The 15926-nt window shown below is 33.6% G+C and overlaps 1 protein-coding gene across 1 annotated transcript in view; it reads right to left on the bottom strand.

Moving 5' to 3' along the window:
- Positions 1–6751: 6751 nt before the first annotated feature.
- Positions 6752–15926, bottom strand: part of LOC132759222 (atrial natriuretic peptide receptor 1-like) — a 237583-nt gene continuing 228408 nt past the window's right edge. Inside the window, exons 19-22 of the mRNA XM_060750954.1 lie at positions 12914–13088; positions 12331–12429; positions 11845–11936; positions 6752–11374 (exon numbers count right to left, since the gene is read on the bottom strand). Of these exons, the coding sequence (XP_060606937.1) occupies positions 11294–11374; positions 11845–11936; positions 12331–12429; positions 12914–13088 (447 nt within the window). The 3' untranslated portion in view covers positions 6752–11293. The remainder of the gene's footprint in view (positions 11375–11844; positions 11937–12330; positions 12430–12913; positions 13089–15926) is intronic.

The raw sequence follows: 15926 nt of genomic DNA, 5'->3' as shown, positions 1-15926 counted from the left end.
ATGCCATCTTCCGCAGGTCGAACAGGTTCAAATCTCAGAACATTTCAAGACAAAACATTAGATAAAACTGCTGTACAAACTAACGCTGATCAACCAAATTTGGATATTCAGACTTTAATGGCAGACCCCTGGACGCCACAGACTTCATTAACTTCGGCACAAAACAATAATGTGTCACCCGGACAGAGCTCAACATTTGATTCACAAGGAAGTAATAGCGTTTCAAACAATGTGGAACAAAATTTACCCCAATATCCAGGCCAATTTCCACCGAGAAACTTTGATGTTCCGATTCCAGCACCATCCAGAATCAATGATTTCCAAGCAATTCCTAGACCTCCTCCGGTTAATACAACCCAACAATTTAATCCTCAGCCAAAGAACACAACAGTTCCAGCTGCTGCAGCGGCTGTCAGCTTGAATGCCACAGCAAAAGTGTCAGCGTCTTCTGCTGAAGCCAACAGCACATCGAATCAAACAAGCACAAAATCTGTCAAAACAAAAACCATCAAGGTGACAACCGTCGTAAAGAGCAGTCCAAAGGCTGACGTAAATGCGGCTGCCGCAAATCAAGCAGGAGCAAATATTGCAAATGCTGTCGCGAAAGGAAAGCCAATGACAAACCGTGCTAAAGCTTCGGCTGGAGCAAGTGGAAAGAAAAGATACCCAAGTACTAACCCAGACGCAGGCTCAATTACTGTAAGACGTCAACCAAATGGTGATTCGATCATAACGTTATCAGATGGATACGGTGAACCAGTTGTTTTACGAGCCTCTGGACCGGTCAGAATTGAACGCATAGTTAAACCAAACGGTCGAATTCAATTTTTAATTAACCCAGTACAAACAAAGCAAACCACAGCAAACCCTTTATTAGACGGTGAAATTGAACCCGAAGATATTACAACAACCGAGTCACCAACTCAATCTAATATTGGAATATCTGGATTTACAGATGCCATTTGGACAACAAATGCTCCATTTTATACAGATCCTATTATGAACAAAGATTCTGCGGCTAGCCCAGTGTCAATCAATGTTCCCGCAAATTCACCTGAACCCGGCACAACTAAAATAGAGAAAACAATTCAGATAAAAGAAACAGCTGTAGCAGATACAGCCTCTGCGTCTGTTAATACCTCTGTGAAGAATGAAACAGCAAATGCCAGTGTAAAGGCAGATGGCTTAATGAAATTGTTCAAACCTCCGAATATTCCTCGCCCTCCAAAAGTCTCTGATATGAATGTAGGAAATGCTGGTTTGTTAAATCAATTTATAGCTAACACTCAAAAGTATATGTCAAACCAACAGACTAAAACAATTCCAATACAGTCGGATTTATCACTTAAGTCCAAGAAATTCGCTTCAACTACTTACAGGCCTGCAATACTATCTGATAGACGTATACAATCTTTGAATATATTTCAAAAATCAGCCAATGGAAGTCCAGCTAAGAATCTAAATTCTGACGTTATGCCTCAATATAATCTACTCGGGGTGTCTCCGCCTTCGTTAACATTTGTACCACAGGGTCAGCGAATACCTTGAAACTATTCAGGTTAAAATGTTAACACGTTATCTTGCAATTTAGTGTGGTGATACAGCAGTGCAAGAAATGCTGCCCCATCTTCACACTTTAAATGTATACGTTTGTTTAAGGCGATGGACAATGCCTTAAAAGATTTATAAAACAGTATTAAACGAAAGACGGCGGCATGTTTTATATCACTGCAAGAATGGTCGAAAACTTGCATGTTTAAACAGGACCAATAAGTGGATATTTACCAAACGTTTGGAAAGCTGCATTGTTTACACATTATTCATAAGTGAAATATTGCTTTCGGAGGACGTTCATATTTCCTGACAGTTTTAAGTCTAAAGCGTTGACTAATATGTCTAGACAGTTTTGGATAGTTTTGGACAGTTTTCGTTAGTCCCAGATCATCATTTAGATGCTTTCGCTTTCTTTTCGTGCTTGTATAAAGGAGCCTGAGCAATGCTAGCTTGTGCTCGCCCGGCTTGTGAATGCTGAAACATTACACAAAGGGTGGATCTGGCCATCTTGTTGACAGGGTCATAGAATATGGAGGGGAATTTTCAAAACTAAGTGAAAAAAGAAAAAAACAAAATAGGTATAAATGTAGGACATGTATTTGTTTAGTTAGTATATAGAACAGGCATTTCGAATTATTATGATTTCGATTTGTTGAGATCTTTAACTATATCTCTTGAATTTTGCAGTAGTAACTTATTACCTGAATAGGTGTAATTAATTTCAATATTATCATAGGAAAATAAAATTGTTTTGTTAAATGTAGGACAAAATAAGTTTTATTCTTTGTGGAAAGTTTTCACGTTTAAAACTTTTTCCAATTTCTTTTGACACTGAATTATGGCGCAACAATTTCTTCGCAAATGTATACACGTCATATTTAACGGACGTTTTTATCTATAATAATTATACATGTACATTTGTATGACTGATGAAATTATGCGTGAGATAACTAATTGCTTGTCACACCTTTTTAAAAAGTAATGAACAAATTAATATGATGTATTGAATTAAACTAAGGCCTGATCAACTTTAGATAGCAAAATATTTAAATATAATTCATCAAACTGAATATGTTTCGTATGTTATCTTTTCATTTTAAAATTTCAATCTAGTTTTAAGCTGCTTCTTTCATTTTTGATTTAAGATAGTGTTTTCCAGTTTTTTTTGGCGTTTTTGTACTCACACTCTTCCAAGAAAAGTTTATAATTTTCCCCGAAATTCATCATTATTTTCTTTGAATGAAATGAAATATATTGTTTGTTTTATTTATAACTCTATCTCTTTTTCTTCCAAAAAGTCTTCGTCATTTGTCGAGTTGTCATTTTGAAAGATATTTACATTGTATATTACATTTTACTTACATTTAAGGACAATACAAATGAAATATACATTTTCAAAAATTTTTAACAATGTGATAATTATAATATGTGTATACATGAATAGTTTCGCGACGTTTTATTTAGTATGCGCGCGCAACATTAACACCGAGTGAATATATTCGTCTCCGATCAATCGTTTAATGTGATAAACTTGTCAATATATCTCACTGGCTTAGTAATACTGTCAATTTCAGGCGGACTAATTTATTAATGATTCTTTTTTTTAATATCCAAATAAGCATAATTTCTCCTCAACATCAATCATGGAAAGTCGAACAAAAGGTGGTAGTGAAAATCCGCTTACGCTAGTTATCTTTTGCAGCACATGTTGGTGCAAATTAATTATGAAAATCAAACAACTATGGCGCGGCTGACAAATGCCATTATGCAAATTTCCCGAAACGGCTCAAAATGCGAAATGGCACAAATCAGTTACTATTATTATAATATTCAATAATCATGGAATGTTGCGAAATTCATATTGGGAAGATTATGATTTTCACAATTTGATCAGTACATTCATTAAAATTGTTTATTAACTGCAAGAATTGCCCGCTTTTGCTATAATTATTAAGTTTGTCGTCACGTCACAAGAAGGCTATTCCTAAGAATGATTAATTGATGTTTTTATTTTGTCATTGTGGTTATGTTATTTTTTCATTGTTTATCTTCCAGTCATATTTATCATCCTTTGTTAATTGTGATATTAATATTATTGATGGTCCATTTTTGCATTTAAGAATAAAAAAACTGCTGTATAAAAATTATGTTCTTAATGCAAATTCGTTGGGATGCTTAACTCTTTCCTTACTTTTCGGCTTTAAGTGTTCAGAAAAAATTGTCGTTTATAAATTTCCCCATACGCTACTTTCCGTAGTTAATGTCAATCTCCTACGTAGTGATCTCCCCTTATCAGTACTTTCCAAGGGAGTTAACTACTGTGGAGGAGGTGAGTAAATGTAGGTAGGGAACCAGACTATAGCAAATGACGTAACGTTCCAACAACAACAACAACAAAAACGTTTATTCATGTCAGGCTCATATACAGAACAACATGACAGAAAATAGTTTTAAATATTGTACTGGTAATTAACATGGGAACAGTGATGAAAGATCTAAATGTGCTCATGTAAACACACCCGCCATGTTTAATTACCCATAAATTGTTCCGTTTTTTATATAAAATGGTAGAATACGTTTTTCTTCATTTTTTTTTTAGAATGACGTCACTACTAAGTAGTGATTTTTTAAAATATTTTTATATAGATTAATATAGTGATTTTATTTCACTTATTTTAGGGTCTATTATGAGTCTTATTGGCATATTTCAACTAAATTCGACTAAACATCTGTGTTATCTTCTAAGAAATGTATTCGACAGACTGTTATTTAGATAACATTTACAAGTTTTAAAAATATTACCATACCAAAAAAGTAAGCCGACTTTTTATTACACCTATAGTTATTCCATTAAAGTTTTTGTGTGTGTGTGGAGTTACTACTTTTTGGTAGTTTTTGTAGAATTACTCATTTTTTATAATTACACATTTTTAGTAGTTTTTGTGGGAATACTCCTTTTAGGTATTTTATGTAGCACTTCTCCTTTTTTGGTAATTATTGTTCCATAAATCGTTTTTGATCCTTTATGACAGATAATTCAATTTTGTTGGATTACTCCATTTTGGTCCTTTATGTTGAAATACTTCTTTTTGGTCTTTTTTGATGTCTATACATGTTGTGAACACTTGATGTGTGTCAATTAAATTGCTTTATCATTGTATAAACCGCATGTATACGTTTGTATGATCCATGACCTAATTAAGATGTATGTTATCTTGGTCACGTGATTTTTTGTTATTGTCAATCTTATGATTTATTGTCTATTTGTTTTACCTTAATTTTCAAATTGTTGAATAAATATTTTGTTAAAGCTAACTTGTTGGTGTTATTATTTTTTATTAGTTGACCGCAATATTTAAAGTGAATTGGTCTATAATGGAAGGTCTGTAATGCAATTAATAGTTACGTTGATAATTTTTAGTATCATACATAACAAGAAACCGCAAAAGAATTATATATGAATGTTGTTGGAAATAGTTAGATACATGATCCGATATTACATTTAATTTTATATATTAATACAGCAAATAATAAAATATTCTTGAACAAAATATTACTATTTATCATATAAATGTTCATAATGAATAACTTAGATCTTTTATCGCAATATTTTACAAGATTGTCCAAATTTCTATTGTTTTTTTATCAGTTTATAGAACCTTGAAATACTTTATGGAAAATATGTCCATTGCAGACCAATCTACTTTAAACCTTAACTATATATAGAAGGGACAGAATGTTTGATTACGTAATTATCAGGCAGTCTTATTAAGATGATACGCCCCTCTACAAGAAATGCGTTCGAACGCTAGAAATATACAATGTTAAAGAGTATGGCGTCATATAAGGCATATATGTGTTAACGCAGGGATCGTGGGTTTGAACCATGTAACGGGCCAGCTCCTAGAAAGCGGACACGATTGTGGTGTAAAATTTATAGTCAAGCTAAAATAAACACGTAAAATACTGCCATGACGTCATGCCCCTGCTTGGCCAATCTGATCAAGGTATTTCACATCAGTGACATAATCTGATAATCACATGATATAATCTAGTCAATAAAATAAAAAAGAATATCGAATAAATTTCCGATCTTGTAAATTAAAATATCGTATAAATCCATAAGATATCATTTGTATATGAAACACTTTAATCAAATTGACAGAACAGAGGGATCCATAAGAATTATTATTTGATTACCTTGATTAATATAAACCGTCTTGAATCCACCATGATCGTGATTCCTAAACGTAAATAGTCTCCATAATCCAGAAAGAAAATTTGAATGTTTTTCACTGCATATTTGGATAAGGTTTCTCCAAGTTAAACCACCGTTATTAATTAATTTTTATGCAAGTCAATTCACTATTTTCAAGAGTATTCAAGTTTTACTGTTAATCACTTTGTGTACATCACTGTGTATTTACCGTGGTAAAACTTGTTGTCTTTTTTCAAAACACGAAAAATCCATGCTCTGGATATCTTATTATTGAAGAGGCTACAAATGGGTATTTGTCAGAAAACTTTACTTTAAATTGCCGTATAAATTACAAATTGGCGTTGTTTAGCAAAATACATTTCAATTTCTTCAATACATAAACCCCTAAATTTTGAAAACAGTGATTTAAGTAAAATATTAGTCTCAAACTATCCAATATCACAGAGTTATATTTACACGGAGATGAAGCTATTATGTCATAATTTATTATCTAGCGAGTTCACACTTTTGCGATATTTTCCGAGACTATGTTTCACGATATTGTATTCCGCCCTGTTATCTAAAATCAAAAGAAATAACAAAAAAAGAAGTTGCAAAATGTTAAAAAGCAGTAAAGATTAAGGAGATCTAAGTTATTCCCAGTAATGGAGTAATGGATGAAACTGTAAACAAATTCGGTTATGTAAAACAAGATGGTGGAAAATGATCAATTTCAAGGGCCAGTAAATCTCGGGATTGTGAGTGAGGATGTGAAAATGTTCTATTTTTAGAGCTTCCAAATCCCAATAAAAGTCTCTGGCACTATATTCGCTCCAGTACTCCGCGCCCAATGAAATTTAATATTTAATATATTGGACAGTTTCGGCTTATATGATATATCTACTATTTAAACGTAACTATGTATTCAAAGCTGTTCCAATTTCAACATTTGTAAAAAACAACACCACCACCACCACCAACAACAACAACAACAAAATATCAATTTCTCATGATTTTATTGATATAATATTAGTAAATTTAACTATAAAACCTAAGCAAAATAATCCGATATTATATATAATAAGATTCAAACAAATAGATGTTTTAAATATTGTTACAGACACTGTACAAGTCCATAAAAACTTAAAAAATAATTAATTCTATTAAGACAATGAATTTTGGAATATAATCTATTCTAAGAAATAAAACTTAGCTCCTATTTTCCCATAAATATCGTGCCTTTGGAATAATATCGTCCCTTTGTGTTCTAAATACCATCCCTTAGTTTAATATCATCCTTTTTGGTTTGATATGGCTCCTTTTTTTAATATCACCTTAATTGGTTTAATATCTCTTCTTTAGCTTAATATCACCACTTCTGGTCAATAACACCTAAATCTAGATTCTTAAGTAACTAAGTTTAACAACCCTCCACCTGTCTAATATATTTATAGAAGATTTAATTTCGGACAAAATATTTCTTGTTTATGTAAAATTCTACTCACTACGAAAAAATATCGAAATGCGACTGATTGTTTTAAAGTTCAATGCTATACATACCAACTATCGTGTAAATTAATCTAAAATTCGGACAGTTAACTTCTTGATTATGCAAAATTATTTCTACTCACTAAAAACAATATTTGTTTACTCTATGTATTCATTTTAATTCTTAATATAAGACTCCTGTATAAAAATGTCTGTAAAACATTCGTAAATGTCCGTAATAACATTCGCAAATGTCCGTAACAACGTTCGTAAATGTCCGTAACAACATTCGTAAATGTCCGTAAAACATTCGTAAATGTCTGTCACAACGTCCGTAAATGTTTGTAACAACGTTCGTTAATGTTTGTAAAACATTTGTAAATGTCTGTAACAACAATTGTAAATGTTTGTAAGAACGTTCGTAATGTCTGTAATACATTTGTATGTGTATGTATTACATTAGTAAATGTATGTTAAACATTTGTTAAAGTCTGTCATAGCGTCCGTAAATGTTTGTAAAACATTTGTAAATGTCCGTAACAACATTTGGTAATGTCTGTAGAAACATTAAAAAAAACCCAAATCTCGGTAACAAGATTAGTAAATGTCTGTAAAACGTAACAACATTTGTAAATGTCTGTAACAACATTTTATTAAAAACTTAGGCTAAACACATTAAAACACAACAATTATCTAAAATATGTGCATCTAAATATCACGGAAAGTGGAATTTCTTTTAAGATTTTTAATGTACAACAAATGTTTTTACAGAAAATACTAGCAGAAACAAAGAAAGAAGTGAAATGAAATAAAAGAAATGAATGTGAAAATTATTGGTGTATACATACGCTTGACCAAATAATCTCTACATGATTGTTTCGTTTGATTACAAGTCAAACTGGTCACATATACTTTTCTAATGTTGAAACTTAAACCTTTGTTCCCAATTATTATAACAGGCATACTAAAAATTTCAAATTAGTTCGACTTAAATATTTGAACATTTTTTTTCTGAAAACATATTCTCCATTTGATGCAAAGTAAAGAAGCTGTCCGAACATACCGTCATTTGTTATCTAGCTCTTACCACCTAAAACTATTTAATGAACTTGTCCAGTTTTCAATCTGGACAAAACCATTTATAATTTATAGGGATTTTTTCCCCCAAAATATGTACTAAAGTTGACTAAATAGCGAACTTTGCAGACCATGATCAGCCGGTCCAAACAGTAATCCTGATAATTTTGGTCTGCACTGGTCGCATGGACAGAATTATTTGCCGTTGGCATAGAGAGGATGTAGCAGTTCAGTAAATTAATACATTTTATAGAAATTTATAATTATACCCATTTAGCGGAATCTTTATATTACTTTTGTTTTATTGCTTTATTCGATATCGGATCGTATTTTATCTAACAAAATAAGCCTGTTTTTGGAAACATTTGACAGTATTTTATAAATTGGCAGGTCTTTGGCACCGAAATAATTAAAACATTTTCATTATCCATATTACGTTCACTAGGCTAGATGAAATTTCAGTAAGCGTTGACCAAATTTTTGTCATACAAACAAAAGATATTTCTAAAGAAATATAGACGTTAAAGCATCAGCAAAAAAAATCACACACACGCACATGGGAAAACCCGGTTTAAGTGTGAAAAAATAGAGCAGTCCCACGAGGAAAATAATAAACAAAAAACAATTTTGGGAAGACATTACGGCTTTGTAGTGGAAGCTGTTTCCACGATGTCTTTATTAAAATGGCCTATCACTACCTAAAGCAGTTATATCGGTTTACACTATCTAGGCGTTTGATCTTACCGAATCCAATATGGGTAATAGTTACTTAAAAAAACGATTTCTATAAATAGATACATCAGTGGAATAAATACGTCATTAATTTATTCAGATATAATTATCGTGCTTTTCTTTTTAAATATCAGCATTTTTCGTGAATTAAAAACGTGATGCAAGCATGATGTTCTCTTTCACTATGAAATAAAAATACGCGCAGTCACAATGTTAGCAGACGACAAAAATCGACTTCACACAAACGCTTGAATTTTCAGAATGCTTAGATGCATTAACTTCGTCGACAAATATTTCGTAGCACTGGTATGTACAGTAAAAGGTAGGTAATGTTTACATGTAAATATAATCAGTGGATTTCCAAATCTCATATTCCTGAAGAACATGACATGGTCAAAGCGTAAAAAGCGTACGTAAAACGTACGTAAAAGAAGGTGCGGATTTCAAAAGTTGGTCGGTTTCTATCAAGGGACAATAAAAACAGTTTCCCTCATTTAGCCGCTACTCAAACAGCCTTTGCATTAACTCAGTCAAACGTTCAAAAGAAATGAACAATAAAAAATGAAATTTTAAAAAGCTAAATTGAAATATCATCTAAACAAACACAATAAAAATACATATATATATATAATAATAAATACATTCGTAAAACTATTTCAGACGTAACATGTACATATTTAAACATTTATTTCTTCCATATAGATCTAATTATATCACCATAACCATTTTAAACTTTCCAGTCACTTTTATTCTTACATATACGTGACACAAACCTGAAACGACTGGCTAAATAGTTCGTTCTTTTGTTATCTAAATCCAAAACTTCTAGACTTATCATTTGACGTCAATAATATACATATTAAAAACAACGTTTCATTTTATCGTCTGCCATTTATTCACAAAATCCTCGCGCCGGTTACGTCACTGAACCTTTCAAGGGAGGTAACCGCAGCGAGGACTTTGATATTTTCTCACACGGAAGCAGAACAAATATAATATATGCGAGCGTCTACTTGTCTTTCTAAGAGTGATTTATGTCCCTTTAATACAACAAATTGCTTAGCTAAATATGCATTAGTAAACTACATGTATAACAATAATCATAATTATAAAATTATTGCGCTACCATGAGAAGGGCTTGAAATTATAACTTGTTTATAATTGATTTAAAAAAATAGCGAAAACGAAAAAAACGAAACAAAAATCAAAAACAGAACGGTATGTAAGCGATATTTAGGGAAAAACAACACCCATACATTTAAACGTCAATCTATCACCGTTTTATCCAGATGGAAACATCCTTTGAAAAATTGTGTGTCGTTTTAGTGGACTCGTTTCCAAAGACATTTTTACAAAATGCGTACCCAAGTCACGTGCTTTAATGAAATTGGTTATCACACGTGTTTTATAACTGGTTACAAACTTAATGAATGATCAAGTATTCATTCTATAATTCATTGTGTACATATATACAGTTTTTTGTAGTAACAAAATCTGTTCCTATAGAAACAATAGCTTTAACATGATATGTCATACAACACATGTTCGGAATAACTATATTTACGTCATGATTACGTCATTTGACATCATAATTACGTCATTTACGTCATAATTACGTCATACACGTCAATAGATTTTCTCAATTTATCCTGGTTTAAGAGTGAAAGGTTTCTTTTTTGCAATTCTGGTTCGGAAATACTTGCAACATATAATTATGCAAAACAATGTTAGCAAAATAAAATAACGGAATGTAAATGATATGTAAAATATAACTTACACCCATCCAAAAAATTACGTCCCGAAGTAATAATTTTGTTTTTGTCATTAAACGATTTGATATATTACGAAGTCTTTGTCACTATTTAAACAAAATAACTAGTACATTGCCGGACTATTTTCCAAGGCGGATGAAAACTGATCTAGCTAGCATTTCTAATAAATATGTACTTACGTTTGTAACTTCTAGAGAAAATAAAATTTGCACTAACTATGTAACTGACCACAGACTGTGTCACTAAATAAACGTCTTTAAAACTAATTTAAACATATCCTTAGTAAGAAATGGTGTGATAAAAAGTATCAGAATGTGATTGTACAAAAGTCACAAAACATAACCCAGTTGCTGAATCTTTATATGTTATAACAAAAACATATTGTCAAATACTGTCACGTCACGCCCTAGTTCACACATCACTCTAGACAAGACGTTGATATCATGCACGGGTTTCCCGTGCAATAGCCGCTTCAGCAGAATGGCGCAATCTTCGTATCTCCGATCCCAGTTCGCTCGCCATTTAACCAGTATGTTGTTACGGACCCTTTACCCTGCACAAAAAAAATAATTAATTAACTGTGGGTTAAAGAGTACTGACATGAAAATTGGTAATTATCGACTAATTTCAGCTAATATTGTTATAAACCGCAACAGTTTTCGTAAAAATCTATTTTTAGTATATATATCACGTGAGAGAGTGTTTTCCGCTGCGACGTCATTATTTGAGAAAAATACCAAAATGGCCGTTAATTAGAGTCTATTTTCCTAAAAAAAAAATTATAATGAATAATTCTATGAATGACATCATATTGTATGAAGTATTAAATTATGAGGTAGTGCTGATTAAACGAATTAATTTATCAAAGAATTTGAAAACTCGAACGATTTCATGTTTCAACATCTAATAAACAAAGTACGGCACTTTTTTCAAAAAGAAGAAGACACAAACGAGTGTTATGTTTAGTTTCAATTTACAGACAAAATAATTATGTAGACAGGAAGAACATAGAAGCACACAAACCTTCATTTCGACGGCACCTCTCAGCTCTAGATCAAAGGATCCAAATTGATCTAGAATGTCTTTAGTGTAAGGACTAACGTGAATCTTAAGGGCTGTAAACATAAAACATTTGGTATGAAACGTTTTGTTTGTTTTGTTTGGTTCACGGCCTTACCTTGTTTTGTTTGGCTTACAGCCATACCCACACTGTAAAAGTCACATGGCGACATTCCAGCTCTACCGTCGCCAGCTCTAGCGGTGGAGGTAAACCTTCGTGCAAAATTTAAGCAATGCGCAATGAGGCAAAACTTTTATCAGCCTGATTTTACTTGTTACAATAATGTTCTGATTGGTTTTGACTACAGGTGTGTTGAGCTCCTATTTTCAGCTTTAATAATACAAGTAATTAAGCTTCTCACATTCAAATAACTTGTCTTATTATTGTAAAGAATTGTTTTCTCTATCTTATTCTAAATCAATGAAAAAAATCAAAAGAAAGAGACTTACGTAAACCATTTGATTCCATTCTCGATGCCGTGTTTACAGTATCACCAAACAAGCAATATCTCGGCATTTTCAACCCGACCACACCGGCACATACCGAACCTGTGAACGATAAAACATTCATAAAATTCCCCATTTTTCGGAATACTTACATATGACTTTGTAAGATTTTTTCCCATAAGACCAGATAGTACAGACATTTACATACTATGAATGGCTACAACAATATAATAATTTGTAATTAACATTTAGTATTTATATTTTATACAAAAGTATTATTAAATAAATACATTGTATTTATAAGCAATGTTTTATAAACCAGCATTCGATAGGAAGCTAGTGACATATATAGAAATAAGTTACATTATACTGTTGGTTTTAATTGGATAAAATATTCATACTGTATCTATAAATAACTTACCGTCTTTATTTTAATTGGACAGACAAATTGTGACATATCCATGAATAACTTACCGTCTTTGTTTTAATCGGACATGTTGTGAGGAATCTATAAATAACTGACCAGTATGAATGTCTGGCCTGAATTTAAATTAGGAAGACAGTCAAATATCTCTAAATAACTTACCAGTGTGAATTCCTATTCTTAATTTTAATTGGATAGAAGGCTTGTGACGTATTTTGAAAGACAGAACAGCGTTCAATAACGCTATGGACATTCTAGCTATTTCACGTGCATGCATGGACCCGTTTCTAATTGGTAAGCCGGAGACCACCATGTACGCATCGCCTATAGTCTCAACCTGAAATACGGGGCATGAATAATTAAATATGACAATTCCTTGACTTACAAACTTGAAAATGAAGACTCCACTAGGAGAATAATTAATTTTTGAAAAGGCGGTATTTAGACTGTGTTTTTATATGAATTGAATCTTGTTTTAAAAATTTTTGTTTGTTTGTTTGGATTTTTACGGCACGTCAACACATAACTGGCCATATCGTGCCGTGTCGGACCGTATTTGGTACAAAAACGAATATGGTACAAATGTACCATATTCGGTCGAATATGGTACAAATGTACCATATTCGGACCGAATATGGTACAATTTTCGACCGAATATGGTACAAACATTGTACCATATTCGGTTGGAATAAGTTTTTCTATGCTCGCCAAAACGTATTTGGTACATACCAAAAAAACTCATAAAATGAAAATGGCCTACGTATATGGTACATAAATTATGTATTTCTTAATAAATGAAATAGTCTGCCGATGTGTAAACTTTTTTTCAAACTCAAATACATTGTATTAACCTAATATTGGAAGTGACAAAAGTATCATCATCATCATCATCATCATCACGTCGTCGTCGTCGTCGTCGTCGTCGTCATCGTAACTAGCAGTAACAGAAACAGCTAACCTAACCACACTTTACATGGATTTTGCTGGTTGTGTAACTGTTTCGCCGGCTAGCTCAGTCGGTTGCGCGTCAGATTGGCACGCAGGCGGCCTGGGTTCGATTCCCGGGCGGGCCAGATACTTTCGTGGAGATTGGTCACGAAATGATTTCTACGGCCATTCTTCCCCTACCGCTGTTTCAAGTAGGGCAGTTGTCAATTAAACAGATATTTCTATGAAACTTTTGTCTATGATGAAACATTTGATGAATACGTTAAGAATATGTCTAAGAATGGGACATACGGCGACAACCTCACGCTCATTGCACTTATGAGAGAATATAATTTGCAGTGCCTGGTAGTTTCTACCCGAGGACTAGAACACTCATCAATTGTGTCAGCAGATGGAAAGTTCGATGGTGATGTTGGAACAATTGCATTGGGGTATTTCCCAGAAGGATTTGGCATGCATTACGTTAGTATCCGTATCAATCAACGCGTGTACAAGGACATAATATCACGCTTAGAACAGTCGTATGACAACGGTGACTCTGGCGACAGCGCTGCGTCTGGCGACAACGCTGCGTCTGGCGACAACGCTGCGTCTGGCGACAACGGTGACTCTGGCGACAACGGTGACTCCGGCGACACCGCTGCGTCTGGCGACAACACTGCATCTGGCGACAACGATGACTCTGGCGACAACGCTGCGTCTGGCGACAACGGTGACTCTTGCGACAACGGTGACTCCGGCGACAACGGTGACTCTGGCGACAACGGTCACTCCGGCGACAACGGTGACTCCGGCGACAACGGTGACTCCGGCGACAACGGTGACTCTGGCGACAACGGTGACTCCGGCGACAACGGTGACTCCGGCGGCAACGGTGACTCCGGCGACAACGGTGACTCTGGCGACAACGGTGACTCGGCGACAACGGTGACTCTGGCGACAACGGTGACGTCTCTGTGTGTTCAGCCCTGAAAGAGCTTCAAGATATGATAAACAATAGGAGGGCACAGAGGCGAACGACTTTTCCATTTCTGATGTTACCACTTCACATTCAAGTTGAAATTTTTAAGTTCTGCACACAATCAAACCCGTCAATCCAGTTTGTGTTGGCGAAGGTCGGCAAACCCTTTAGAGATTTAATAAGGTCAATGAGTTTGCAAACACCTAGAATTTACATTCGGCCGGATATTGGACTAGATACTAGTAACAGAAATCCTGTCAGCGTTCGTTTCCTATTAACAAGAGCGGGCAGAAACAGCGGTCTTATTTCGGCAATAAAAGAAATCATCAAGGGGGCCAAAATGGGCAAACGCATGGCTGCGTTTGCGTGTTTAGTGGAATCGGTTGGTATGATATCATAGTTGTCATGTACAGACATTACAGGTGAAATATACATGTATATCGGTGTTTGGAAACCTGTTATGTTATTTTTTGTGATTGATGATTATGTTCTTCTACCGGAAATTTGTTGTCATTTGCTCATTTAATGGTAACTTTTTACGAAGCACATTTGGGGATATTTTGGCTGCTACTAAATGAATGTATATATGTATATTTATGTCTGGTCAAAATGCTACAGTTGGATTAAAATTTAAATGCTGTTTCTATGTTCTTCAATATTACTTTGAAAAATCCTGTCAGTATACCAATAAATGAAAAAAGTACAAGTTTGTTGAATCTCTTGAATGAAACAAATTATAAAATACAAAATGTAAAATGAATATGTGATGATGATGATGACAAAACATTTGTGATGATGATGATGGTAAAAAAATTGTGATGATGATGGTGGTGGTGATGATGATGACAGTGGTTATGATGATTGGGGTTTGATGATTGTGATGATGATAACTGCGATGTTTATCGGCCGATGATAATGATTATAATGATGATGATGAAAAAAGTTTTTTATTATGTTGACGCCAATGATTACCGGCCGCCGATGATGATGATTATGATGATGATGATGATGCTGCTGATGATGATGATGATGATGATGATGATGACGATGATGATTATTTTCATGATGGTATTGATGACGTTGATGCAAATTGTAGTTATGATGATGATGATGATGATGATGATGATGATGATGATGACGATGACGATGATGATGGTGATGATGATGATGATGATGATGATGATGATGAGATGACGATGATGATTATTTTCATGATGGTATTGATGACGTTGATGCAAATTGTAGTTATGATGATGATGATGATGA

Source organism: Ruditapes philippinarum, unplaced genomic scaffold (assembly GCF_026571515.1).
Source record: "Ruditapes philippinarum isolate M1 unplaced genomic scaffold, ASM2657151v2 ctg20_1_1_1_1, whole genome shotgun sequence".
NCBI classification, from domain to species: Eukaryota; Metazoa; Mollusca; class Bivalvia; order Venerida; family Veneridae; genus Ruditapes; species Ruditapes philippinarum.
The sequence above is the reverse complement of the archived record's forward strand: the minus strand, read 5'-3'. Positions and strand labels throughout refer to the sequence as shown.